Source organism: Anguilla anguilla, chromosome 9 (assembly GCF_013347855.1).
Source record: "Anguilla anguilla isolate fAngAng1 chromosome 9, fAngAng1.pri, whole genome shotgun sequence".
Lineage (NCBI taxonomy): Eukaryota > Metazoa > Chordata > Actinopteri > Anguilliformes > Anguillidae > Anguilla > Anguilla anguilla.
Window position 1 is genome coordinate 18,233,481 of NC_049209.1, and position 26,711 is coordinate 18,260,191.

At 40.3% G+C, this 26,711-nt stretch overlaps 1 protein-coding gene across 3 annotated transcripts in view; it reads left to right on the top strand.

Moving 5' to 3' along the window:
• Positions 1-7,718, top strand: part of LOC118236526 (transmembrane protein 135-like) — a 13,879-nt gene extending 6,161 nt beyond the window's left edge. For 2 of the 3 annotated variants that reach the window (XM_035434981.1, XM_035434983.1), the window contains exons 7-15: positions 38-79; positions 475-654; positions 942-1,011; positions 1,295-1,462; positions 2,665-2,728; positions 2,828-2,904; positions 3,397-3,495; positions 4,956-5,023; positions 5,545-7,718. In XM_035434981.1, coding sequence (XP_035290872.1) covers positions 38-79; positions 475-654; positions 942-1,011; positions 1,295-1,462; positions 2,665-2,728; positions 2,828-2,904; positions 3,397-3,495; positions 4,956-5,023; positions 5,545-5,677 — 901 coding nt within the window. In that variant the 3' untranslated portion in view covers positions 5,678-7,718. The remainder of the gene's footprint in view (positions 1-37; positions 80-474; positions 655-941; positions 1,012-1,294; positions 1,463-2,664; positions 2,729-2,827; positions 2,905-3,396; positions 3,496-4,955; positions 5,024-5,544) is intronic. The other variant, XM_035434982.1, reaches the window with a different exon arrangement.
• The last annotated feature ends 18,993 nt before the right edge of the window (positions 7,719-26,711 follow it).

A 26,711-nucleotide genomic window follows, 5' to 3' on the forward strand; every position in this document is an offset into this window, starting at 1 on the left:
AAAATTGCCATTAAGGTCAATTTTATTTATTTTTTAGCAGCAAAGATGGCCTCCAGGGATTTGCATTTTCTGCTCTCAAGTAAGTATGTATTACTAAACATGCATGTACAGTATATATTAACACTATCTGTTGGTACTGTATGTCTGTACACATGTATTTTGTAAATAATGGTCAGTGATCTGTGTGGGATGAACTTATCACACACCTAAGGGCCCCCCAGGCCTGGTGGGTGGGTGGGTGGGGGGGGGGCAGGGGGGGATATACAAAGCGCTGTATCTGGAGGGCTGCCTTATTCCTTTTTTTTTTCATTTTTATTTCTTACTTGAGCTGCATTCTTTTATATCCTGCTTTTCCCTATCTGTGGCAGTCTGTTGTAGTTTACAGTGCCTGCTGTTGAGTAGGCTTGTGGCGAGGTACCATCACGTGTTGTTCCTCAATCCAAAGATGAAGGCGATTTTGTTCTTCCTTGTCAGGTTCATTGTGGGAAAAGAGGAGCTCCCCACACATTCGCTACAGGCAGAAAACGCATACAAGGGGGCACCAGAGAGGGGCGCCATCGAATCAGAGAGCGAGAGGAGAGAGAGACCACAGTCCCAGCCTGCCTCCTGCAGAACGTCCATCGCTGCCCTGACCCGGAGACTGCTGGAGTCTGTGTGAGAAGTGCTTTCGGATATACACCCACACACCCACGCATGAAAACCAACACATGCACGTATATAAATGTAATATCCTTGTCAGATGTAAGCCTTGCATTGCAATGTAGAATGGATTTTCCCATTTTGGTATAGGGGCCACTTTATCATTGTTATATTATCAACGTAAAGCATTTTTTGGTTACTTTACTGCATGAAAGGTGCTGTATAAATAAAGTTCATTATTAGTATTGTGTGAAGTGGTTGACTTAGTGCAATTCGTAATTTGTTTTCTTTATTGGTTCCAGGTGCAAGCGTGGGCCCAGACACAGATGTTGTAAACATTACCATGACAACTGCATCTCATATTGTGTCAAAGTAAGACTTCTGTCCACGCTCTGATACATATGAGATGCTCGTTTGGCTAAACCTGCTCATTGTGCATTTACAGTGGCACTTACTTATGAATAGTCTATAAGCCATTGGTATTGTTGACTTTCAGCTGTGCACAGTTCTCCAGTTAATATTCACCATTCTGCCATAAGAAATCTCACTGCATAAAGGTCAATATTAATTTGAGAACTGTGAATATTCACATTGGTTCTGGGTACCGTGTGGACATTGCTGGGTGCTAGATCTGTCGTTTTGCTTTCTGTTGCAGGGGTTTATTCGGATGTTCAGTGTGGGTTACCTGATCCAGTGCTGTCTGAAGGTTCCCTCAACGTTTCGGCAGGCCTTTACCAAACCCTCCCGTCTGCTCTCTCTGCTCTACCACAAGGAGAACTTCCAGCTGGGGGCGTTCCTGGGCTCCTTTGTTAGCATATACAAGGTAACCTTCCACCCCGATCGAAACCTAGACAATGACCTCTTTACCCTGATGTTTTCCTGCCCTGTATATATAAGGGGGTAACTGAGTCCAAATATGTTTCTTTGTGTGTGGACAGTCACTAGCCCTTCTGCTGTGTCAGGTCTGGGTTCCATTGGCCCGCAGTATGTGGGGTGTTTTGTGACCCAATATGGCTGTTTCCTTTCCCCTGCCAAAGCTCTGATGTCCCCAGAACATCTTTAGAGTTGGTCCTCCCTCGCCCAGCCCATGTCTGCCTTTTGTATTGCTGTATTGGATAGAACATGGCTTGTCAGTGTGCTCGCTTTATTTGGATAATTACATTAGATTATTATTCTAGCTTCATAAAGGATCCAACGGAAGTGAACATTTTCCGAGAATGCTACCGATTGGGTACATATTATGACTATGGTCCTGGAATTTTCAGGTCTATCTTGGATTATTGATATTGAAAACATTTTGTGCTCTTTCTCCACTTGACATATGTCCACTTGATGTAACTTGACCCTGGGATAATCTACTGTCATAGACAGGGTTGGCCAATATACTGTTGTCCAGAATCATATTTCTTTTGAAAGACCTGACTTGCCTCAGTTATAGCTATCAAGGCAGGGCATAAGACATGTAGTTCTGTCCTCTTGATACTATGGGTTCGTTCCAATCACTTTTTTTTTTTTCTGTGCTTGTTTCCTCGGCCCTTGCGTGACCTGGAAATTGATTGAGGTCCACCCTCTTTAAGGGCATTCCAGTATCTTAAATGCTCCTTGGTGTAGCGAGGAGGCTTCCAGAGGATACTTCAGTGAGGTGCACAAGTGGCGCCTATGCAGAAGTATTTTTTTTGGAACGTGTGACATCCTGTGGACCCAGCTCTCCGCATCTACCATGTCTGTAATTTACGTTGCTTAAAACTGACGCTTGACTCAGCTAGGATGTTCCAGTTGCCTAATGCATGTTGCCTTGATTCCCCCGTCCTCATATCTCATCCCTGCATCGCTTCCTCTCGTCCTCCGTTGGGTGGAGCTAAGGAGCAAGGAAAGGACATGAGGAAGAGATACAATAAGTGATTGGAATGAACCATATGTCATCATTGTCAGTGGATCCTGGTGCCCAGTCCCAGTGGTGTGTTGATCTGTGCCAGGCTGTGCTAAAAATGCATGATATACCATGTCATATGATCTCTCTCTCAGGGGACGAGCTGTTTCCTGCGGTGGGTACGTAACCTAGACGATGAGCTCCACGCCCTTGTCGCTGGTAAGGTACACTTCTCGCCTGCCACCATTCTTCAGTCTGGTAAATCTTCGTGTTTCCAACCCCCTCTAACAGAGACTCTCCCAACCCCTTTCTTCCTAGGTTTCCTGGCAGGCATCTCCATGTTCTTTTACAAGAGCACCTCCATCTCCATGTACCTGTTTTCCAAATTGGTGGAGGTAATTCTGTTCACAACTGCTGATCGCCTGCAATAAAAAAAAAACGATAGGCTAGTTCATTGGCTTCTTGGACTTATGAGAGCACTGGCAGTTACTGTAGTGCTCCTGTTAAACACTGTTCATGGTTTGCTGCTTGTCATCATTTCCCCAATAACGTGGCTGTTGGATTTCCTTTTGTCTTTTTCAGCAGCTTGGTAAATGGTTTAGTAATTAAATTTTTATACTTAAGATAAAAGTGTTGACTTTAAACTGAGGTCCTGGAGTGCTGCTGTGTCTACTGGTTTCCTTTCAGTCAGTCAGTCAGTCAGTCAGTCAGTCAGTCAGTCAGTCAGTCAGTGTGGACTCTCTAACCTTTCAGTGACAGAGAAGAATCACTGGTGCTGAAATACCAAAAACCCAGTCGACACTAATGGCCTCCAGGACTGAAGTTTGACCTCCCCTCAGAAGTTACGGAGTCTCAGAAGTGACGGCCAGTGTTTGTGTATTCCTCAGACCATGTACTTCAAAGGCATTGAGGCCGGGAGATTACCCTATTTTCCTTACGCGGACACCCTGATCTATGCTGTTTCTACAGCCATCTGCTTCCAGGCGGTAAGTTGACCAACGTTGTCTTTGCTGACAGATCACTGTATGCAGTGACTGTAACACGCACACGACCACTCGCCCAATGCAGGTAGATTATGTCAGTGCCAGGTGAACCGGACCAATTTACCAGACATGTTGTTGTGTAGAAATAAAGCTGTCGAAAAAATCCTCAAAACATACATGGAAGTTCACAGTTACAGTATTCACTAATATAGTTTCAGAATATGAGACTTCAACTCCCATAAATCCGTGTGTTCTTTTGGCTACTCTGATTGGACGTGTCTGCGTTTTGAGTTTGTCACCAGTCCTAACACCTGCCGGAGGGGTATCGAGTGGTAACCTAATGTTAGTCAACTCTTTTCTGTGAAAATCAGCCAGAATCATCTTAACGTTAATCAGTTAGCAGAATTTTTCCAAAGTGAAATGAAGGAAAGACAGAGATTCTACTTGGAGGATTAAAAGTGAAATGAGACAAACTGCTCTCAAAGCTCTGCTGTCTGGCCATACAGTCTATATCAGAAGTAAGGGACCTGGGTGTGATTTTAAATAAATGCAGATAGATAAACCATTGATTACTGCTTTAATGTTTAAGCTGGTTAAATCGGGTTCCCTATTTTCCTCCAAAACATGGGTGTTCCTCACCCCAAGCTGATGCCTAATTGATCAAGCAGAGAGTTTATTGCAGGGTCACTAGATGAAGGGGACAGGCACTTAATTATGCCTTGGTTGGCCAGAAAGTCCCGTGGTCAGGAGGCCACAAACATTCTTGTGTACAGTTATACATCCTTACACCTGTATCTTTTAGAATTGATTTTAAACTCCTTTTACTTTTTAAAGCACTTAACTGCCTCACACCTTCATATATCTCAGATTGCTTATCAGTTTATGTCCCTGGCAGAGCTCTTAGCTCCTCCAGTACTTTTTTTATTGAATGTACCAAAGGTCTCATGCAAGGGAAAGCTGGTGAAGCCACCATCTGTTTTTACGCCCTTAAATTGTGGAACACCCTCCCACAAGACCTCAAGAATGGCAAGCTTAGCTGGTATTTAATAAGAAAAAAAGACTAAAAGTCTGTCTGTTTAAGCTGGGTTTTTTTCTGGGTGGTGTCTGGTTTAATGCACCAGATACAGTGGGTGGATCAACAACACGTTAGTTTCAGAGTCTGTGTATGGGTTCCTACTGCAGCCAGGTGAACAGTTTTCACAGTTCTGTAGATTGAATCAGACTGCACACAGTGAATCACAGGATTCTGAAGGCTGAGTTCATAGTGGAAGCCCTTGCCTGACTGACTGACTGACTTCATAGCATGATGCGTTTGTATCCAGCTGCACAAGATCACGGCTCTGACATGCTGCGTGTATGTGTGTGCGTGCGCGTTTGTGTGTGCATGTGTGCACTCATTTTATATCTGTGTGTGTGTGTGTGTATTGAATGCTTAGTGACTCCATGCTCCTCCTGTTCTCCAGGCAGTGATGGAGGTGCAGAATCTGCGGCCCTCATACTGGAAGTTCCTGCTTCGGCTCACCAAGGGCAGGTAATTGAAATGAACGCACAATTCCATTCTGCAGTTCTAAGGGGCACATGATTGTCTGCTGTGTTCACAGCGTTAAGGAATGTCATGTGACCTTATTTTGGTGTTTAATGCGTGATTCCCGTGAGCTAAGCAAGACTAACCTGTGCTTTTGATTTATCGGGAGAAATCAGCTGACTTTTGTTGATGAATTGTCAGGCTGTCCTGTCTCACTGACGAGGCTGTTCCTTAATGTACATTACTGTCTGACAGGAATTAAAAAGACGTTTTGTGTCGTGGTGAATCAACACTGTAGTCACAAAGGTAGCCGACTTCAACTCTTTTTAATCATACAATTGTGCCTTTTTCCTAGGGTCTATATCTGGACAATCACACTGAGTGTACATTATAAGAACTTTTCCATGCATCTTCAGTGTTTTTCATTTAAAAGAATGTTCTGAGAACTTGAAACTTGTACTTGCATTTAGAAAAAATCAAGAATATCCTCACATGTACATATGTATGTTTCTCCTCTGTGTGCCCAGATTTTTATTGATGAACCGGGAAGTTCTAGACATTTTTGAAACTGGCGCATCGCAGGAATTCCAAGGCTTCCGCCCCAAACTGGATCCTAAGTACACGCTGTTCCCACCTGCTGTGGATGTCCAGCTGGACTGAGGAGTGCGAGGGGCATGGGGTGTCTGGCTAGGGTCGCCATTCGACCCGGTCCAAATCGAGTGCGGGACCCTCACACAAATCAGTGTCACTTCCACTTGAAGCAAATTGCAGCGCTGATATAAAAGTGCCTATGATGAAATGGACGTAATTCTGCATAATGTCTTCGTAAACATTTACAACAATTTATGATATCAGCCTAAGGTCCAGTAGTGATGATAATATTTTAACGGTTGTCCAGTGTTATTGCAGGTTTTACGTGGGATGCCTTGTAGATGCTCCAAGGAAAGAGGCACCATAATGGTACATGTGAGCGTTCAGGGATGTGAGAGAGTAGGTGGTGATGGAGGCTAAAGTTGGGGTGCTACCAAAATATTTCATTTCATTTATTTCTCACTTTAGTTGAGTGGTTCAGCATTAAGAAATGGCCTGAACATGTGTTCAATGATTAACGTAAATAACCTTGAATTTACAGAAAATATACTGATGAAACCTATTATTGTTTGTGGAGTCTGTAGTTGCAGAGCACCCCTCCTATTTTTGTAGCAGATTAAACACGGAAGACACATGAAGACCAACCTTGAATTTGTTTTTGGAAAGGCTGCAGATGATGTTATATATACTGTGATTTTCTTTTGGCCACGTTGTTGTTCAGCAGGCTTTCTTTAAAATGTCGTTAATGAACAGCTTATTTTGGATCCTAAAAATGGTACTTGGGTACTTGGCAATTCATTGAATTATTTTTCAAACTTGCTGTCTATCTTTAGTAATCAGTATCTTCCCATAGTGAAAGCGGTTTGGGGAGAACAGACCAAGGATATGGCAGAACTTGGTTCCAAGTGTGTATGTATGGGTGAGTTCACAAGTTATTCTTAGCTGCACTTTTTGGATTAGCATGAATACATTGAGGGCAACACTGCTGTCTGTTTACGGAAGGGGGAGGGAGGGGGCGGGTGGGGTCTTGTTTTATTTCAAATGCAGAATCATCAAAAGGGAAAAAAATGCTGACAGTTCACGGTATTAGGCCTGTCTGGTTCTGACTTCTTGTACTGATGGCAGGCAAGATGTCTTAAGTTACAAGACTTATGCAGAAATTACCTGAATAAATGGCTTTCAGTAATGTTTTGCTCGACTCACGACTGGTACTCATGAAACTGTATTCAGAAACCCTTAAAGTTTTTTTTTAAAGAACTTTAATTTTAATTTGTAGGAAGTTTACATCACTGGTGCCTTTTAAGGTGCAATGGCTTTTACACTGAAAGGTTTGCCTCCAGCTTCAATGTGATTGTACAAAGCTGATGATAAGTGAAATGATTTAATTCAGTCTACAGAGATTTAATATGTAACAATAAATATGATAATGCTGTGTATGCCCTGCGATGGACTGGCGACCTGTTGTATTCCTGCCTTTTGCCCAAAGCATGCTGGGATAAGGCTCCAGCCTGTGACCCTGACCAGGAATAAGCAGGTTAGATGATGTAAGGATGGATAGGTGGATGGATTTACAATGAATATGACGTTTAGTAATACAGGACAGTGTAATTGACCATAAATGAAACTGTAATTTATGTAAAAATGAAGCTATATGTTTGTTTTTTGGGACGGTGCAAGAGCTTTCTTATAAAATTTGCTGAATTTAGCCATGAACTGTGTTTCTGTTATGGTTATTTTAAGATATTAAAATAATTCAGACTAACTTGGAAGAGACCAAATGTGATTAATAGGTACACTTTGTACATCTATGCCAGACTGTATATATTTGTTGATAAGAAGTAGTACCTTCTCCATATACACTTCTCTTGTTCTGAGTGCTTGTGATTTATTGCCTTGCACCTGTAAACTTATTTGAAGTGGAAACACCTTGCCTTGCTCTGTTGTATTACAGATATTAATTGTCTCTGAATTTTCCACACATAACTTTTTATATCAGCATTTTTATCAGAGCCCAGTGGCTGCTATATGTTACCTGTGAAGGTATTGAATCATATTTTTACTTGCATGTCAAAAATTGTGTGTGTATTTAATACAGTGTTTTCAAAACCAAGTGGATGTATTTGACCTCTTGTTTTCACTAAATACTTTAAAGACCCTGTGCAATCAAAATCGTCATTTTTAAAATAGTTATATTGTAGGTAAAGAACTAAAGAAATAAAAACTATGGTATTAAGCACTTGTCATTCTGTTGCAATTTTGAATTTTTTAAATAGTTTTTTATTCTGAATGCAAATGCAAGAAAAGTTATTCTCCTGCCCACTGTTGGAGGACTTCTGCAATGGTTTACTAACCAAGATGGCTAGCTACCCAGACAGCTGAATGTTGGATGCTATTTTGAGTAACGTTTTACAGCTTCAGATCCCTCTATGGAGCTGGTACTGCAATATGCCCATCATAGAAATTGAGGCTGAGTTGCTTTTATCCAATCGCTGATTTGGATTTTGATGTCCTCTGTCACATATTGGTGTCATTTTCCACATAGTTCTGTGTTCTGTAAGTTAGCTAACTACATGCTAGTGTGAGTCAGTTTAGTGGGCTGTCTATCAAAAAGGAACTTTTGAATGGCATTGCAGAAGAAACACCCTCTTAGTCCTCCTGCTGTCCTGTTTAGAAAAAAGTATATTTCATGTCAAAAGAAAATTTACACTTGGAAAAGGTAAGTATGTATTTACTTACATTATGACGTAATGAACACCAAGTGATTGCACAGGGTCTTTAATGTGTAACACTTTTCATGAGACAAATCCCTTGGTTAAGAGAAATTATAATATAACTCAACTTTCATTTTATTTTGGGAGAATTTTGGGTGAACAAAATGTTCAACATAACGGGTATTTTGATTTCAGAAAGGCACTGGCCTGCTATAAGCTTATGGCTTGTTTGCCAGCTGTGTCACAGTAATACTAGGTATTTCTCTTTTACACCGTCCTATAGTTGGAGATTAAGTGACAGAATGGAAATCTAAGCTGTTCTTCTCTGCCAGGCTGAAATCCAGTGCCTTATACTGGTGGATGCAGGATGGGAGTGCTGTTCCTCCTGGTGCTTGTACAATGGATGTGATATTCTATTAGCAGAGACAGAAGGGGAGTGCTGTTCTACTGGTGCAAACAATGTATGTGCAAGTCAGTGGGTTGGAGTTAATAGTCAGTATTTAGCCATAAGCAGGATTTCCTGTGTTGAATGGCCAATTTAGAATGTTTCATTATGTCAAAGATGCTACTCTTTCTTTAAATTAATATTTGTTACAGGGTGCTGCAGAAAGCATACTTCAAAAGAGTATTTCCTCAGGAACTCTGGTAATTTGAAGAAGTTCAATTGGAAAAAGCACAATTAGTAATTGGTACAATTTGAGTAATTCTAGTTTCTGTAGACCTGTAGGTCTATACCTGAGGCAAATACTTGAGTCTTTAATGAAAGTCATTTGAGGTGCAGGGGAGTGTGTGACTGTCAATCTTTTCTGGTTCATACTGTGTCTCTATTTTATAAAATACTTAATCTGTGTCAATCATATTGAGCACTGCAGAAAATTTGGTGGTATACAGTCCTGCACAAAAGGAATGGAATGAGTCATTTTATTCATCTGCATATTTATTTGTAGAAGTAAGAGAACGTGTTACTGACGTCATGGACAAGGTCATATTTGTAATTTGGCTGCAAATTGATTTGTGGCTTTCTCCACTAGGGGCTGCTCTTTCCTTGGGGTTTTGTACATTTACTGAACTAAACCTTGTGGGTTTGGGCATGCAAGAAGAAAATATTTATCCATGATATCGGTGCTGAACTAAACCGAAATGTACAATTAATATATATGCTATCATCATTCTGTGGTGTGTTGAAAGCTATAGTGCTGTGGCCTGTTAAACCAATAACATTGGACCTGGACATAAATTTTCACGATTACATTGAAAATATTGAATGTCAGATTAAGGTAAGGATTATCTTTAGACGGCAGCTACATTCTCTGTGGTCTTTGGCTGGTAACAACCTCTCATCTGATCATGAGACAGCTGACAACTCTTTGTCAGAAACCTACCTGCCCACTGACCCTGCAGTTACTTCCAGGGGAACTGGCTGCTCAGGTTGCTGGGGAGAGTTGCAGAGAAGGCAGTGACCTTCCCAAATCTGAACTGTAAGGAAAACTGGAGATGGTAGTTCCAGCATGGAGAAGAGAGATGGGTCGGGTTTTGGGGCACAGCATTTAATTCAGATTTAATTGCGCACAAACCAGATATGATAATTACTTGATTTAGAATTTCTTTTTAAAAATGTTTTTACTGATGTCAGTGATTTCCTCTCGGTTTGCAGTGGAGGAGATGGGTATGGACGATTGGGAGTTTGCAGGAGATGTTAAAGATACCTGTAACCTGTGTTGGAATGGGAAGGCATGATGTGATTGCTATAATTCTGTACAGCAGGTGCTGGAATCCAAGTGAAAGACTAAAAAACTGTCCTCTACAATCAAATGAATCCAAAGCCGGTGGAACTTTCCAGAATTAAGCATCTACGTAACTTTTGAAGCTGATACTTATGTCCTGATGTGACTAATGCGATGCCTGGCGAGACACATTATTAATGTTCTTGGTCTCCTTACAGACCTGAGAAAGTCAATCGATCAGAGTGGTCTGAGAAATGCTTTTGTGTTCCTCATTACAATAAATCCTCATTTTCTATTAATAAATAATGAAGTGTGGTGATTAAGGGTTGTTCAGGACATGAATATGAGCTTCACTTTATCACTGTCCACTTTACTGTGTATGAGAGAGGCTGCAAGTCTCAGAATTTGGAGCACATTTTGAGCACTCCCCAAAAGGTACGCAAAAAACTTGAACCGTTCTGCAATAGCTGCTAAATGATTTTCCCCTTTGTTTTCCTGTGAGAACTGCTGCCATTCCAAATGGCTGACGTTCTGATTGCACTGTAACAGGCTGAATTTAGAACGCACACATTTGCTCCTGGCACATGCTGACTTTCAGCTACAGGCAGATGGGGGAGGGGGTGGTGGCAGAGGACGGTTTGTTCTGAAAATGGGCTGCTTTTATTCTGCTCTTGAGAGGAAAAAGCTTGGAAGCTCTGAGTGTGCGCGCGTCTGTGCGTGCGTGCGTGTATATGTTTGTCTCTCTGTCTGCGTGTGCACGTTTGTTTTCGTGCATTCTGGATGTTTTCAGGTGAGGCGCAGTGGAAGGTCGCGGCATCTTCATCTCATCCTCCCACCACCCGCAGCATTGAGTATGAAAAGAGCCCCCACCCTTCGTCTCCCCCGCCCCCCACATATCTACACCCACGCCTTTGACCCCTGACCTGTATCTCTCTCCACCCCACACATCAGGGCTGTGTTAGCACAGCACAGAGAGGATGGGAGGAGGTTGAGAGGAAGGGAGCGAAAGGTACGGTTCTCATTCCGTAGCTTGTTCGGCTTGGTTGAGCTGCCCCTCTCCTACATGTCTGCTGTCAAACCCTACAAAACTGAGTGTTGCTTTTCCTGCTCCCTTTGCTTAAAAAGCGAACAGCTTCTATGCAGGAGAAGCTACTGACGTCAATCATTCGCAGGCTCCACCTTTCAACCTTTCATCTTTCCATCCATTAATTCAAGAGGAACAATACCTTCAGCACGATTGCCTTTCACATGAAGGTCAGGCTTCTAATAAGCAAATATTTTAAGACTATTGTGTTGAATATGGTATACGTGGTTCAACAGGACTGCTTTCATATTCCTGGCTTGGAAACAGGAGTGTGTTGCTGTGTTCCAGTACTGTACCCTGATTAATCAAACTGAACATATAAGCAGATAAGGTTCTCTCTGAAATCAAACTCAAACACACACACTTGATGTATTGGCAGTGTAATTCCTTGTGAGAGAAATGGGATCAATCATGGGTACACAATCTGTCCCCAGCAATGTTAGCAACATATTATCTCTATCTCCACAGTACTCCTATCCCCTGTAGCTACCGCACCAGCCTACTTCATCAGTGTTTTGCAAGCAGTACTGTGAGCATGGTGATGGTGAAATGGTGTGGGGGTGGTGAAGCAAGGGATTTGTTGCAGATAATATTAATCACCAGCTCGTCATCTTCAGGAAGTACAAACATGGCTTATTAATGCCAGGCCCATGTGGTGCAAACACCAGGATGAAGAGATGTTTAAACCCTCCTACCACTGGTGGAGAAGAAGGTCTCTTCTCTTACCTAACATTGTGCCACGTTTGCTCAGACTGCTGATCTTATGAGCTTTCAGAGAGATCGCTAAGAGACCAGAGGCAAGGAGCTTTCCCACAGTACAGTAGAAACGCGAAAGTCCCTCTTGGAGTCTCTCTAGAGCCTGTGGGCTAGCCCAAACTTCCCCCTCTGCTCCCTGCAGGACGAGGAGCACTACTCTCCCACAGCCATGTGGTTATGGACAACATCTCCCCTCTTCCCACTAGGAACATCAGGAAGGTGGTTAACTAGTTTACCAGCACTACCCACAGCAATGGAAAAAATAAGAGAGACCAGAGAGAACAATTTTAAAGATTCACAGTTTATGGGTATGTGTCTGTGCAAAACTTAACTTTATGTTCTTTCTTGGACTGTTGACCACATTTGATTGTAATTCCAAACAAAAATATTGTCTTTCAGAACATCTATTTGCAGAAAATGACAACTGGTCAAAATACTGGATAAGGTTTTGCTATATATTGAATACTGCAAACTACACAAGTTTATACCCATAAATTATAAAATAACAATATGTCTGTTTAAGAAGGGTTCAACAATCAATATTTTACAGAATAACCCTGATTCCTCTTTTAAAATATAAACTCCAGTGAGCTCCATAACATTTGGGACAAAGACATGCTTTTTTCTTGATTTGGGTCGGTACGCCACAATTTGTGATTTGTAATCATACATCACGTGGTTAAAGTGCTGATTCTCAGCTTTTATTAAGGGGTATTTTTTTAATACATTTTGGTTTCCCCATGTAGACATTACAGCACTTTTGATGCATAGCCCCTGTATGCACCATAATGTCTGGGACATATTAATGCTATGTAAATGAAAGTAGTCATGTTTAATACCTTGTGGCATATCCTTTGCATGCAATGGCTGCTTGAAGTTTGTGACACATAGACATCACCAGGTGCTGAGTATCTTCTCATGTTTTATACGTAGTCCCCCATGGCAGGACACTGTAATTTCTACATTTTGAAACCAAAAATTATATTAAAAAATACCCTTTAATAAAATCTGTAAATTGTTTGATTACAAATCTAAGATTGTAGAGTGCAGAGCCCAATCAAGAAAATATATCCATAAACTGATTTGCTACTTGAAGCACTCCCAGTCTCTGCCTTGGCCCTACTGTGGCGCTTAACTTTATGTTTCAGGTTTATGTACTGACTATCGATTGTAACACTGATGTCTTGGCATCATCTCTGCTCATTACCTTAACTTTGTATGTACCTTTCTAAATGTACGCACTTAGGTCAGTCGCTCTGGATAAGAGCACTTTCTAAATGACTAAATTTAAATTTAACTGCCAAATGATTATGAAACATAGTCGAAAAATATTTCAGACTCCCGTATGTGTATAATATAGGACCAGAATGGTCAACCCTGCTCCTGGAGTGTTGCAAGATATGCTGTTTTGCATTGTTGCTGTATACTTAATTGATCAATCAAAGCAACTGAGTTCAAAGTGAACTCACCTGAACTCATTTCTAGGGATTTAATTGGGTGCTTAATTTGAGGTGAAAACAAAAACCAAAATATCCTGCAGCCTTCCTGGATCAATGTTGGTTACCCCTGTTGGGACAGACCTCTCCATCCATTTTGGCTCATGGAATTGGACATTGAGCCAGCTCTGACATTTTATATATTTTTTCCCAAACAGTCTTATGTTTTTTGATTCTGTCCTCTCCAGCGTGCCACATCCTGTGAACCCATGCCAATCAGTGAGTTTGTGCTCTTAATCCCGCAGAGAGCTGACATGATTTACACAGCTGCCTGTGATGGCATAAATCATTGCAAACTTGCTAAAAAAGGTAGATTTGCTGCTGATATGCATGAATGCAGCTCTTTTATGCACGGCTGTGGGCATTATCTTTAGAATACAGATAATACCCCTTCTGAGAAATAAAATAAAATGTCTGCATTGGTACAGACACGCTGCTCACAGGTTTTGTCTGTTATGTAACGTTTCTGCTGCAGAATGAGACTACAGTGCATCTCTCATACAAGCACATCAAACGCTATTCGGTTTCCACAAGCCGCCTGCTCACCCACCCACACACTCTTCCCCTCAGCATCTATCACAGGGACCTGCTGTATTGGCATCTGCAGGGAGGAGTATGTAATTGAAGAGTGCCGGCAGGGAGATTAGCATGATTAGTGGCCTGCCTGGATAATGATGATTATATCAGTGTTGCATGGAGGTCGCTGTGATGGGGGCGATACACAGCCATCCAGCCACATCATTACTGCCTCCATTGCCCCCTGTCCACTGTTCACCTGGGGGGACCTGCAGAGATGGAGTGTCCCCCCCAATATGTTCTGATGTCATTAATTTTTAGCAGGTGGTCCAGCTCATGCAGACAAAATTCTGCTTTGGCTTTTGGAGTTCAGAAGGAGATGTGAGCAATCGAGGCATGGGACTCTTCCAGAGGGGTTAGTAGTATCCACCCGGGGGCAGAACAGTGTCATTTAAGGGTATTTTGACCTGAAACTCCTCAGCGGAAAACCTACCCTGTAAAGGAATTGTGTAATATGTGTAACATTTATATGAGTTAAACTAAACATGTTATGGCATATGATGTATAACCATAAAAAATTGGGTGCATATTTTCCATGCACTGTATGCCTGATTGGCAGCACCAAAGCCCCAGCAAACAACAACTCCAGCTGTTACAAACATTGTTTCTTTTTTCTTGAAATTGCAATAGTGTGCAAAAGTGAATGTTTTTCAACATGTTGAAATCTTCAACACTGAACTATTCAAGCATTTTTCAGCACCATGATTCAACACTACTTATTTTCAGAGTACTGAATAAATATTTTCTAAAAAGTTGGAGCTGAACAGCAGTCCCTTAAAGCCATATTTAATATCAGTTCCACTAATCGCTTCACTTCTTTTTAATTATTCTTTCAGTTAAAACTCCTATGCAAGTAAATTCTAACTCTTTAATTCACTTCCTTTCAATTCCAAACTTGGTAAATTGCACTAACTGAATTCCAGCTCCATGTCCTCTCAACATTTTTCTTACTCCAGATCAATACATGCAGTTCAGAGTAAATGGCTGGTCCTTATTTACGTTTCAAGTCCTGCTGATTCTATATCCATTCTTTATTAAAAACATTGTTTCCTTTGTGCAATTTCAGCTTCAATCCCCGACTATATTTTGTGTTACAAGTACTGCCACTGAACCAGGCACACTCTAATTGCATGTGTCAAAAATGAGGGCACTTTTTAATTGAATCCAGGGGTAAGTAATGGAAATATATCAGTGATTCTATTTAATGTTTTATTTACATTTCCCAAAACAAAAATAGAGCAAACATTAATGGATGGTGATATAGGATTCTATTTTTCTGCTGGAATGTGTCGTGTTGCGACAGTGAAAAACGATAAATGCAAAGTATGAATTTTTTCCTGCTTGTGGGATTTATATCAAAGACAAATTGGTCAGAATTCATAGCCTATTGCCTGGCTTTTGAATAGGCTATGATCATGTGCGCATTGCATTGGAAATGAGAAATCCACTATACACTTGGCTGCTACTTGCACCGCAGATGTGGCCTGAGCATACGGGCGGTGGGAGCGCAAATCACAAACTAGGCCAACACCAAAATTACTGTCCGCTGCTCAATCTTGACTGACACACACAGCAGCGGCTCTCCTCCCACTTCCATGACGAAAATACTGTGCGTCGCCAGTGCAATGGCTCGCAACCCGCTATGCGCCGGATGGAAAATAGAGCACTTAATGTTAAAATTATATTTTGTGTGGGTGCCTCAATGAATGTGGACCACCAACCTTGAACAACCAAATTCAGGAACATGTCTGTCCTTCAGGGAGTTGTTTTCTAATTACAAAGGTGTCTTTGAAACAACCTTGGCAATTCATTCTATAAGCATTTGAATATTATCTATAACTCTATTAATTTTTGCCAGGTTCCCCTCGTGGCCTGCAGTTCCAGACTGGTTCCAGACTAAAAGTGTTCAGGGTTTTGTAGAGAGAAGTATTTCAAACTATTTCTAGGTTTACTGTGTATTAATTAAACTTCTAGATCTCCAATACCTCATTGTCTGGTCAGTGATTAACGTTCTGACAAAGGGTAATGTGTTCGATCCCCAGGGTCATACCAGTATCCAATTGTTTTATCCACATGGTTCAGTGGCTCAGTATAAATACACCAGCTTGTGATTTTATCTGTAGGACCAACAGTAAATAAATACAGTCATCTCTTCAATGAACAGGATTTGCATAAAATTTAATGACTTGTTCTATTTGTATATCTTCATGGGAATGCATCATATGAATATTTGTTTACCTCAAAAAGGCGCTTCTATGTCTTAGTATTTCAATACTATTTGCATTTTTGATTATAATCTGAAATTACCAACTGAATTCTGTTTCATATAATTCAGTTGATCTATAAATACAGCAGAATAGCCTTGGAATAGCCTTCCTTACTTTGGACTTGAAGCAGGAGACCAGGCTTGATGCACTTTAGACTGTAGCCAAATAGATGAGCCCAGGTTGACTTTATAGCCTGCACTTGCCATAAAATATCCTTTTGATCCTCTGTTCTTTTATTGAGAAATACTGCTGTTATACAATGCTGTGATCTGAACAACCTTTCGGAAAGCAGCCAGCAAGCATTACATCTCTGTCTCTCACTTCTCTCCCTCCCTTCTCTTTGTCTCTCTCCCTCTTTCTCCCTCTCTCTCTCACTCTCTCTGTCTCTGTCTATCCTTCACATTGAAATTGCAATGCAGCAATGAACTATTCAGTCTGGATGCAGATGAGACGACGGATCAATAAAACACAGCCGTGACAAGCCTTTTTTGTGGGATCATGAGACAGGTTGGCTCCTGGGAATGCCCCCATCACTTCTTGTTCTTTTTGCAGACCCCTAATTACCCCCCTCCCCCACTTTCATATTCTCTCATTTGCTCTCCCCTCCACTCCATATTTGTCCTTCTCTCTGTCCCTCTTGGTTGTGAGGGTCACCGTTCATGACGTTGCACGGCAACGTTACAGTGACGCAGATTAGTTGGTGCGTGGGTGTGTGTGCTTGGAAAGTACCCCCTGACAGCGAAATTTGAGAATAAAGCGGCTTTCTTGTTGCCAGGCCTGGCAGAATGAGGTCACTGTTACATTACATCCCCAGGTGACAAGAGACTGAGCTGCAGCACAATCACAGTATGCCACATATATACTCTTAGCATGGATGTCCCCCCACTGTGTTTGTGGATGTATGTCTGTGTGTGTGGGGGTGTGCGTGCGTGCGCGCATGCGTGTGCATTATTAATATTGTTCATTTGAATCCCAATGCCTTTGCAAGCTATAAAGTAAGGTTCGTGTCCTGCAATAAAATACCTCCCTTAATACCAACCATTTAAATTGGACTGAGTTATAAAGGTGTCTGCAAAGCAAATGACTAATGCAATCTAAACGTCTGACCTATTTTTACTCCATGCAAGAAAAGTGGCAGGCAGACATAAAGACAAAAGGACTCCTCATTAATTTCAGTTACTGGTCCTCAGCTATTGATGAAGCAATAATGCAGACAGGACGTGATTAATCCACATTAATGGATCCAGGCTGGCAGTCTGTATTTGCAGGAGATGGACCCTGAAGGGCGTACTCATGGTTTTGTTATATTACAACATTAATTTGCAACCATATGTAAGACTGTCAAACAAGTATTACTGCAAATTCACTGAGCAGTCAATCCAAATCCACAACGCAAATTGTATTGGAAGAAATATGCAAGAACCTTTGTTTATTTGAATTATAATTAACAGAGAAATTGAATTTTTGATTATATTGATGAAAGCGTCCCTACTGTAACAGTAACTGCAGAGACAACCAACAAATAATGTAACCAAGTGGTTGTGTAGTCTGAAGTGACAAGGCAATTAACAAGTTAATACATTGCCACTGAACCAAGGTATATCTTCTCATGCAGTCATGGCTTCCTTTTTATTTTCTTCACACAAATATTTCATTTGAGCAACACCTCCTGCAAAAGAACATTTTCAGACGAAAACATCAAATTATTGTATTCTTATTCCATTCCATTGCAAATTAACAGTACACCCTGTGCAATGTGCATGGCTCTTAAAGTGAATCAAAAGAGGTAATTTGACTGGCTATTATTGTATCTAGCTGCACCACACCTACTGATAATATATTCAGAATAATCCAGCCCACTTTCCAGGTGCACCGCTTGCTTTGCCCAGTGTGCTCCTCATCTCTGGTCATGAGAATACAAACATGCACTAGCCACGCCCAGTGTGTGCATGCACTGTGCCATTGACTGTATCTGACATTGATTCCAGAAAATAGAGCCCTTAATGTTATCATTCAATATTAAGACTACAGAGTGGAGAGTATCAGGTGGGGCTATATGAACAATGGTGCTGTGAAGCTGCTTGCTGAGGACACTGTAACCCCTGGAAGTTCTGTGAATACTAATGAACAGCTGCATACTCATTTTTCTCCTAATGCTTGATGCAGAATTGCTTAATTTCTGAGTCATTTAACTAACGCCTTTCTCAATTAGTCCTGTCAGTTCTGTGAGCGCGCTTTGAATTTGCCAGTCAAGGCACTGAAGGACACAGAACGGTCAATTCCATTTTTTTTTTTTTTTGTGAACTTTAGTTCACCTTGCTTCCAGAATGTTTAGTGCATGTTCCATGTACATGATTCTTATAAGATACAACATACATTTTTCCTCCTCCTCTTTATCCAGATCTAATAGTAAGTCCCAAATACTTTCTTCTGTCCCAGTGGGCAGGTGCCATTGAGTCACATCATAGGTTCTTGAAAAGGAAAACATATAGCAATAGGTTGCAGGATGAAACCATAAATATAAGTCATGATATGGTATGTGCTATTCATTTGATACTGGAGATTTGAGATTTTGAGAGCCACTTAAGCTACAGCGGTTTTCCTTACAGGTATAAATGAAAAAAGCTCTAAGCTTTTATAACATAGCCTTAAAATAATATTTCACAGCAAGCAGAAAGTAATGTTAAGTAATAATAATGTCAGTCAGTCTGAAGTCAGGGATGTATAAACACAGCCGCTTCGACTCCTGGCCATGCTATCACTGTACAAAACTGGAACCATACATTTCCTCAGTCTACCATTAAGGACCCCTTACTCCTTTTCATTCTTATTGGTGTTTTTACAGCCAGTGCAGGAATTTAATGTTGCAAATTCAATCACTGGCATTCATGTTGTTAACTCCAATGTTGTTCATTTATTCGTTTTCTAACTCAATGGCAAGCTCAATAATAATTCTGTTGTACTATGAATCACAGGATCTCATCTGAATTTGAGTCACTTGTTTTGTAATGACCTGCTTTTAGTTCAATTATAGTGTCAATGAGTGTGTTATTATGAAATAGAATGCAGGTGGAGCTAATCCCCCCACTTTGCAATCAGATTAAACACAACCCCCCCACAAACACACTCACACACATTTAATGGAGTAATGTTTTGTATATAGCTGATTAATCAGCTCCTATTCAGGTCAGCCAGCCAACACAGTATTGGTTTTATAAAAAGATGATAAATATAGCAGGTGCAATGGTGATTAGGGACACCAGTTTTTCTTGGGCTGTTTTTGTACCTGCAGTTCAGTAAGAGGTTGATAAAGCCTTCTTGTTATTCAATTATCACATTTCCCCTCCCCGGTGATCTACATCAATTGCCACTAATTAAAGATGCTGTATGAAAGTTTAAAGGGAACGACCTGTTTTAATATAAAGGTACTTTGTAGGTAGTTCCATTTTCCTGATGCATAAAACTAAGTGTGAGGAATTTCTAGACCACTATATTCTTGTGAACGGGTATGATAAGTAGCCATTTTTTAATATTAAAAGAGATATTATATAAGATGCTATATTATACAAGACAACGTATTCAGGAGTGCATTGTAGGCAAGTAGTATGCAGTGTTTCTCCCTCCTGATATTGAGTAAAGACCAACCTACATTTGGGTAGAAAACACGGTGATAAAACCATCCCCAGTAATAAAACTGAGAGCACAATGGTAAACTGCATTGAGAGGCTTCAAATTAGTTACTGTTACATGCATATAAATAATGTCACCACAGTCTAAAAATGATAAAAATGTTGCCTGGACAATTTGAAAGCTAGCTCGCATGATAAAGCTAGCTCGCAAGGTGTACGTTTATCAACTTACACCTTGTATGATACGATTTTGTCTAACCAGATAATAATTTTGTTTTGGTTTAAAATATTTTCAACTAAAGAGCATAAAGTTAGTTTTAGTATGGTTTAGAACAAGCTTAAGACTGATGAGAGAATTTTTAATGGTAGAAAAATCGGCCTGTAATTTACTAAAAGCTAGATTAATTGAGGGTGCCAATACATAAATGACAGTGTCACCTGCATAATAACGAACAGAGCTGTTAGTAACTGATAAGCCAAGGTCAATTATACTGTGTGAATGACAGAGGGCCCAAGATTGAGCCTTGTGGCATGCCTTTTGTGACCTCCAGAAAAGCAGACTAATCAAATTAAATATAATGAAATAAAAAGGCAAATTTAACCCCTTCTGTAGCACCCAATTTTTATAACACAAGCTTGAAAATGACATACCCAGAATACAATGGTTTCTATTAGTGAACCCTTGACTACAGGCATAATTCTTGTCTCTTCTGAAAGGCAACCCTTGGGAGTTTGTTTTCCAAGAGATAATAGCATAGAAATTCCTGGAATTGTTCTACAATTCAGTCTTTGATGGGTGTAGACTATGGAGCAAAATCCATAATGCACATAATCTAAAATGAATTGCAGAAAACTATTCATTTTCACTGAAAAGTAGAACATTTGATGAGTAGAGTTGACACTGAGGGTTGTAATTTGCCATCTCCATTTACAATTGACTGTAGAGGCCTACACTCACTAAAGCAAGTCCAGTCAAGCTGTACAAGATGTCTAGGCTCAGACACAGCATCTAGTGATGCTGCAGCATTACAGATCTCTCTCAGGGTATTGTGATGTAGGTAAATAGGTCACACAATCGACCCAATAACCGCCAACCACTTTCTTCGCCATTCTCCCCCTGCTGGTCCTGTTTGACTGGAGCTGCATATGTTTGTTCACTTAATAATTCTTCAGAGGAATTATCATTGTTGACCATTTTTATGAGTCCACCTACAAGATGAGCCCACCTACAATGAACTCTAACCAGTACTGGCTAAGCAGTCTCTCATTATAGCCAATGAGAGCACTGACTCGACATGGACAGCATAATGTCAATGGTGAGCTGTTATAGTGATGGCTGTGTAGCATTTTAGCCAATTAAATTACATTTATTAAAGGACATATTGTTTCTCCTGCGTAAAGAAACCATTGCTCTTTCAATACGCATGCTGAGAACATCACGCACTGGCAAAAAAGTTCTTGAGACTTCATACCGAAAAAGGCTGTTGTTTTATAACAAAAATTTATTGATGGGGATGGGGTATTTGACAAAAGCTTCAATCAAATGGACTTCAGTCAATGGATTAGTAAACAATAGTCAATGTAGTTATTTTCTACAATCTTCTAGACCTGCTGCTCCCAGAAGTTGCGAGGGAGAGGGAAGGTAGAGCGAGAGCGGTGGGTTGGGGGGGGGGCTGCCAGGCAGGGGGAAAGGGAACTAATTTCAACACACTTCTTCCACGAGCATATAATCGACAATATGGTATTTTTTACACCTCTAAAGACATATAAGGCTCTATCTTGGACTCTCTATCTTGAGGCTGTATACTCAACTTGCATCCTCCTTGGTGCAACACTATGGTGGCCCAAACACAATTGTCACACAATTTGCTCGTTTCAGACTAAATGCAGCTGTCATTTTCCCATCCAGCACCTATGCTGTAAAAATAGCAAATGACCTTGTGCTCATGTGGGCGGATTGGTCTAAAAATTAGGTATGGTTATGGTAGTTTTCAGTAATTGTATTCCTATTTTGATGCAGCTATAAGTGTTTGGGTTATGACCAACCAAAACCTGATCTGAAGTCATGTTGCAGCTTCATTGCTGTTTTAAGGGTGCAATATTAAGACAGTAATAATGTGCCTTCATAGTCGGGTGCACAATGCACATATGTACACCCTGCTGTCTGTTACACACAAAGTGGCACACACTAACATAATAATAATAATAATAACCGAAGTGCTTTACATAGAAATAACATACAAATATATCATATAAAAGAGACTAATGGCAAAACAGAAATAGACAGATATAATAAAGACAAAAGAGATTTTAAAAAATTAAGAATAAATACATCTAGTGAAATAATGATGAAATAAGCAGCAGTAATAATAAAAAATAAGGAACGTAAAAACCGACTTGAGAGCTGAGAGTACTGTTTTCACCAAGCGAGACAGAGATATACAAGTAGGTGTCATTGGCATAACTGTGGAAGTTAACGCCATGTTGTCTAATTGACTGACCCAGGGGTAACATGTACAGGGCAAAGAGTAAAGGTCCCAAAATGTATCCCTATGGAACGCTCGCTTGTCTTCATTGATCCTGTGACTGCTGAAGTGTACAGAAACATCTTATGTGCATACATCTAACCAAATTCCTAAAAATTCATTGGACAGTGCTTCACCTTGCAGCAAAACAATGCTAAGGCAACCAAATAGTTTTTCACAGCCAAAAAGTGGAGTATTCCTGACTGGCCAAGTCAATCACCCAATTTAATGTGTTTTTCACTTGCTGGAGGCAAAAGAAGAACAGAAGATTCCTGCTACTACAGCATAGGCCTAGCAGAGCATCACCAGGGAAGATACCCAGTGCCTGGTGATCTATAATTGTCTATGGTCTATGATTCAAAGACTTCAGGCAGTCATACATCTTCAAGGATCTGCAACCAAGCACTAAGGGGAGGGTTTCTTCATGGAACTCCTGATTTGGATGTACAGACCCTCATATTGAAATGGACAGTCACTTTAACTTCATATCCATTGCCTTATTTGAGAACCAATGTGTTGGGGTACAGAGCCAAAAACATTCTGTTACTGTCCAATTTAACTGTACATGAACGGATCTGCCCATTTCATTGTGCACTTTACATATCTTGCCCTTACCTTTTTTAAACATATTTTTGGTGAATTGAACAAATGATCAATTTTCTTTGTGCTGATAAAAATGTATTTTATACCAAAGTTCAGCCACTTGATTTGAACATGTCCTTGGTCCCTCATCTCCAATAGATTTTTATAACTGTTCCTGCTTTTTCAGCTTTACTTCACACATACAGTGAACTCAGATTATCCTCACATTGCATCCTCTCTTCTAAATGGCTCTCTGTTAAAAAAACTACTTTGCTAACAGCCATTCACGATCCTACATGTACAATTTGGAGAAAGGACTCCACATGCGATTTCTTTACCAGTTGACTGAAACCCTGACCCTCTGCTTTTCAATTAAGAATACAAGTTAACTGGTCGGGTCAAAACCAGCTCTTAACTTTGCACTAGTTTCTACTCAAATATTAAAGGTCACGTGTGTCTCTGGTATAAACTTATTCCAAATGTGTGAATCATACCGAAGAATAAGAGAAACAGAGAGGAGACAATGTACAAGAATGCACTGTTGCTACGGTGACTGGTCCATGTGACCACTTTCCTGTGCATGCTGCTCCTGTCTTCTCCACAAAAGGACCTTACATAATTTATTCTCCTGAAGCTCTCAGCTTTAGTAATGTACTGGGGAATGTTTGGGACTGAATTACACCATTTAAGCATTTAAAGAAACCATTTATTCTCTGGTCTCAGTTTTATTATACATTTCTAAACAGGCTCACATTTAGTTTTCTGCCCATATTTAAAGAGGATAGATGGGTAAGGAATAGATATAATACATTATGCTGGTCTCTGCTAGTTTAAATCTCCTCTTGCTTATTTTGGGAAGCGGATTAATAATGGCTGGAGCGTGAGCAGGCCATAGTGAATGTTTGACATTAAGTAATAAAATAGTATAAATCATTAAAATGTCAGGTAAACTGGATTCAAATTGTGGTTATATTCATCAGAAGTGACGATTGATTGTCTTCTTATTTTTCTCTTCAAGTTTTTAACCTAGTTTTAACTGTAATAAACACTTTTATCATGACCTGTTCAGCAGAGTGGGCATGCATCCGGCACTCATTAATATTTACATACATAAGCAAACTAAATAATTTCTTGTCACTAGGTTAGAGCAGGTTGTCCCTTGCAGTGATAATAGACCACCAGATAACGCGAAAGAAAGCAACATAAGCTAGGCTTTACCATTGTTTTGTTAAACCTTGCAGACCATTGTGTGTAATGATGTTGTAACACTGTGCTACTGTATACTAACATTAGACGTTGTCAGTATAGTTGTAACTATAGTTAGTTAGTATAACTTCAGACGTTACACCCAAATAAAGAAAGGCTTTAATTCCACATATCTAATCTTGAAAGCTATTTAATTATCGTCTGCTAACAGTAGACCTACTCACCGATCCATCACTCATCTGTTCTGTGGCCATCGGGCGTGTCACTTGCAGCAACAGCTGATGAATGCAAAGTCATATTGTTTTTGTAGATAGTTGGTGAAGTCCTCCTCACATAAATGGGGACAAATATTAACCGTTGGGGTTATCACAATATTGCAGTGGCCTCCAGAAATGAAACCCATTTCTTGTGGGTCTTTTCATTATTTCGGAAAATAAACAAGTATATTGGTATTTCTGCATCCAGAAAAGGCTCAATGCTTTGGCAGTTCCAACTTAGCCCACACAAAAGTTTACATATAACAAGCAGAAAGGATTTCATCGGTCGTAGCATTTTAGTGATGAACATTGTACCCAGATAACCCACCCACTGAAAATCTGGCATTTAGCCAAGGGGGAAAGCTAGCAAATCTCAGCACAGACTTTTAAATGTTTTTTCTTCTTCTTTTTTTTTTTTGAAAGAATCATTTTGCTGAGTGCTTGTGCTGTATTAATTATGCCCAGTTTAACAAAAGATCTGGGTGCAGGGCAAATGAATTTGTGATTGACTGCTGCCCTCCATTTTCTGACTAGGTTTTCTTCAGGTTATTCTGAGCATGTATCCATTGTGTTCACTCTGGGCACTCATCTGACCCAGGCTTGTCTTGTCTGATTGAGTGTCAGGCCATGTGGGCCATTTGGAAACGGAAACAATATTTCTCTGTTTTACTTTGCTCTTTCAGATTTCTAAGTTTTTCTGTAAAACCAGTATATCATAATCACACTGGTGTGCCACCCACATATCATTATTAATGTTCACTGGCAGTTTTCTCAAGTCCAGGATATAGTCCTGTGAAGCTGTAACACCTCTGTGGATTTCCTTGCTGCTCTCAGCACATCCATTATGAAAGGCTGCCCACAGAGCTGTCATTCCCTGTTTAAATGTGAGTAATCAGTCCCACCTTCTCCTAGGTGAGTCCGGTCTATGACTCAGACCAATGCAATCTTCTGTGTCATACACCGTGGGGCCATTGCTTTTATGTCTGTTTCATGCATTCACCGCTGTCATGGTGCTACTGTACCTGTTGTGTATGCCCTGAGGGCTTCAGAAAGTATTTCCTCTTTGAAGACAGTAAAAAAAGTCCATGCTATGTCTTAGATCAGTGATGCATCTGAAAAAACGTGTGGGGGTGACATCATGCATTAACTGTTCATATCTGAGGAGGTTGGTGTGGAATAAATGTAATTTGCAACTATGCAACTATGTATGTGTGTATGATAAATTGATGGTATAGGTGAAGTGTGCATAAAATACATGCGGGTACATACCACATTTCTGTAGTAAAACTATATTTCATTATCATATTCCTGATGTAGCAGTACTCCATCTGTGTTTCAAACAAATCATGAAATAAGGAAAAGCGAAGACTGAGTATCTGTGCCAGACTGTAATAGAAATGGCATTTGTGCCAAGACTAAGAAAAGAGATTGGTGGTGGGGGGGAGTTTATAGAGGGAGAGGATGGAGAGAGAGAGAGATCCTCCTTTCTTACAAGTGTGAGGGAACATATTAGATACTTAGGAGAATCTTTCTGTCTATCAGTCTTGCAATGGTTGGCCAATGGATTCCTCATCACCAAAACTGGGGATACTGCTGGTCTTTGGGCTTTTCCACCTGGGCATTAGGGCTGCTGTATTGCTATTATCAAGAAGTCATCTTTTTTGGTTACATGTTTGTGTTTTCTGGACACTGGATGATACCCCAAGCTTACATTTGATGAGTTTCTTTCTAAAGAATATATGACACGTACTGCAGATCTCACAGTAAATACCACAGATGCTTTAAGTTTCATTTCAGACCTCTGCTTGTTCATGCAACCAAAGTGAACTGAACATTTTTACTAACAATTTTTTTTCAATGTTCTTCAACTAATCCAGATGAATTTCAATATGGACAATAAGACGAGAGAAAGATAGCATGGTCATAGTGGACATGAACCTGGTTCAACTTCACACTAACAGTATCTTTAAACTAAGTTATTAAAAAAAAATAAACAAAAACACAATAGCAATGTTGTAAATGACCTAAGTGCCATTTGCCATTCTTCAACATGATAAAAATGAATTGAATTTCCCAGCTCTGCCCCACTTTTTAAACGACCAGTGTTTGAACTGAGAAGCAACTCAGTTGTGTCTTTTAATTTTGTTCATGAATAATGAGCACCATCAGTGGTGGTGTCCTGGGGGAGTAAAGTATGCACATTGAGGTCATCTTCAGTCACAAAAGGCAGTGCTCAAGCTTACCCGATCCTTTGATTAGCGATAACAAGGTCTCAGAGACCTCTGGGAGG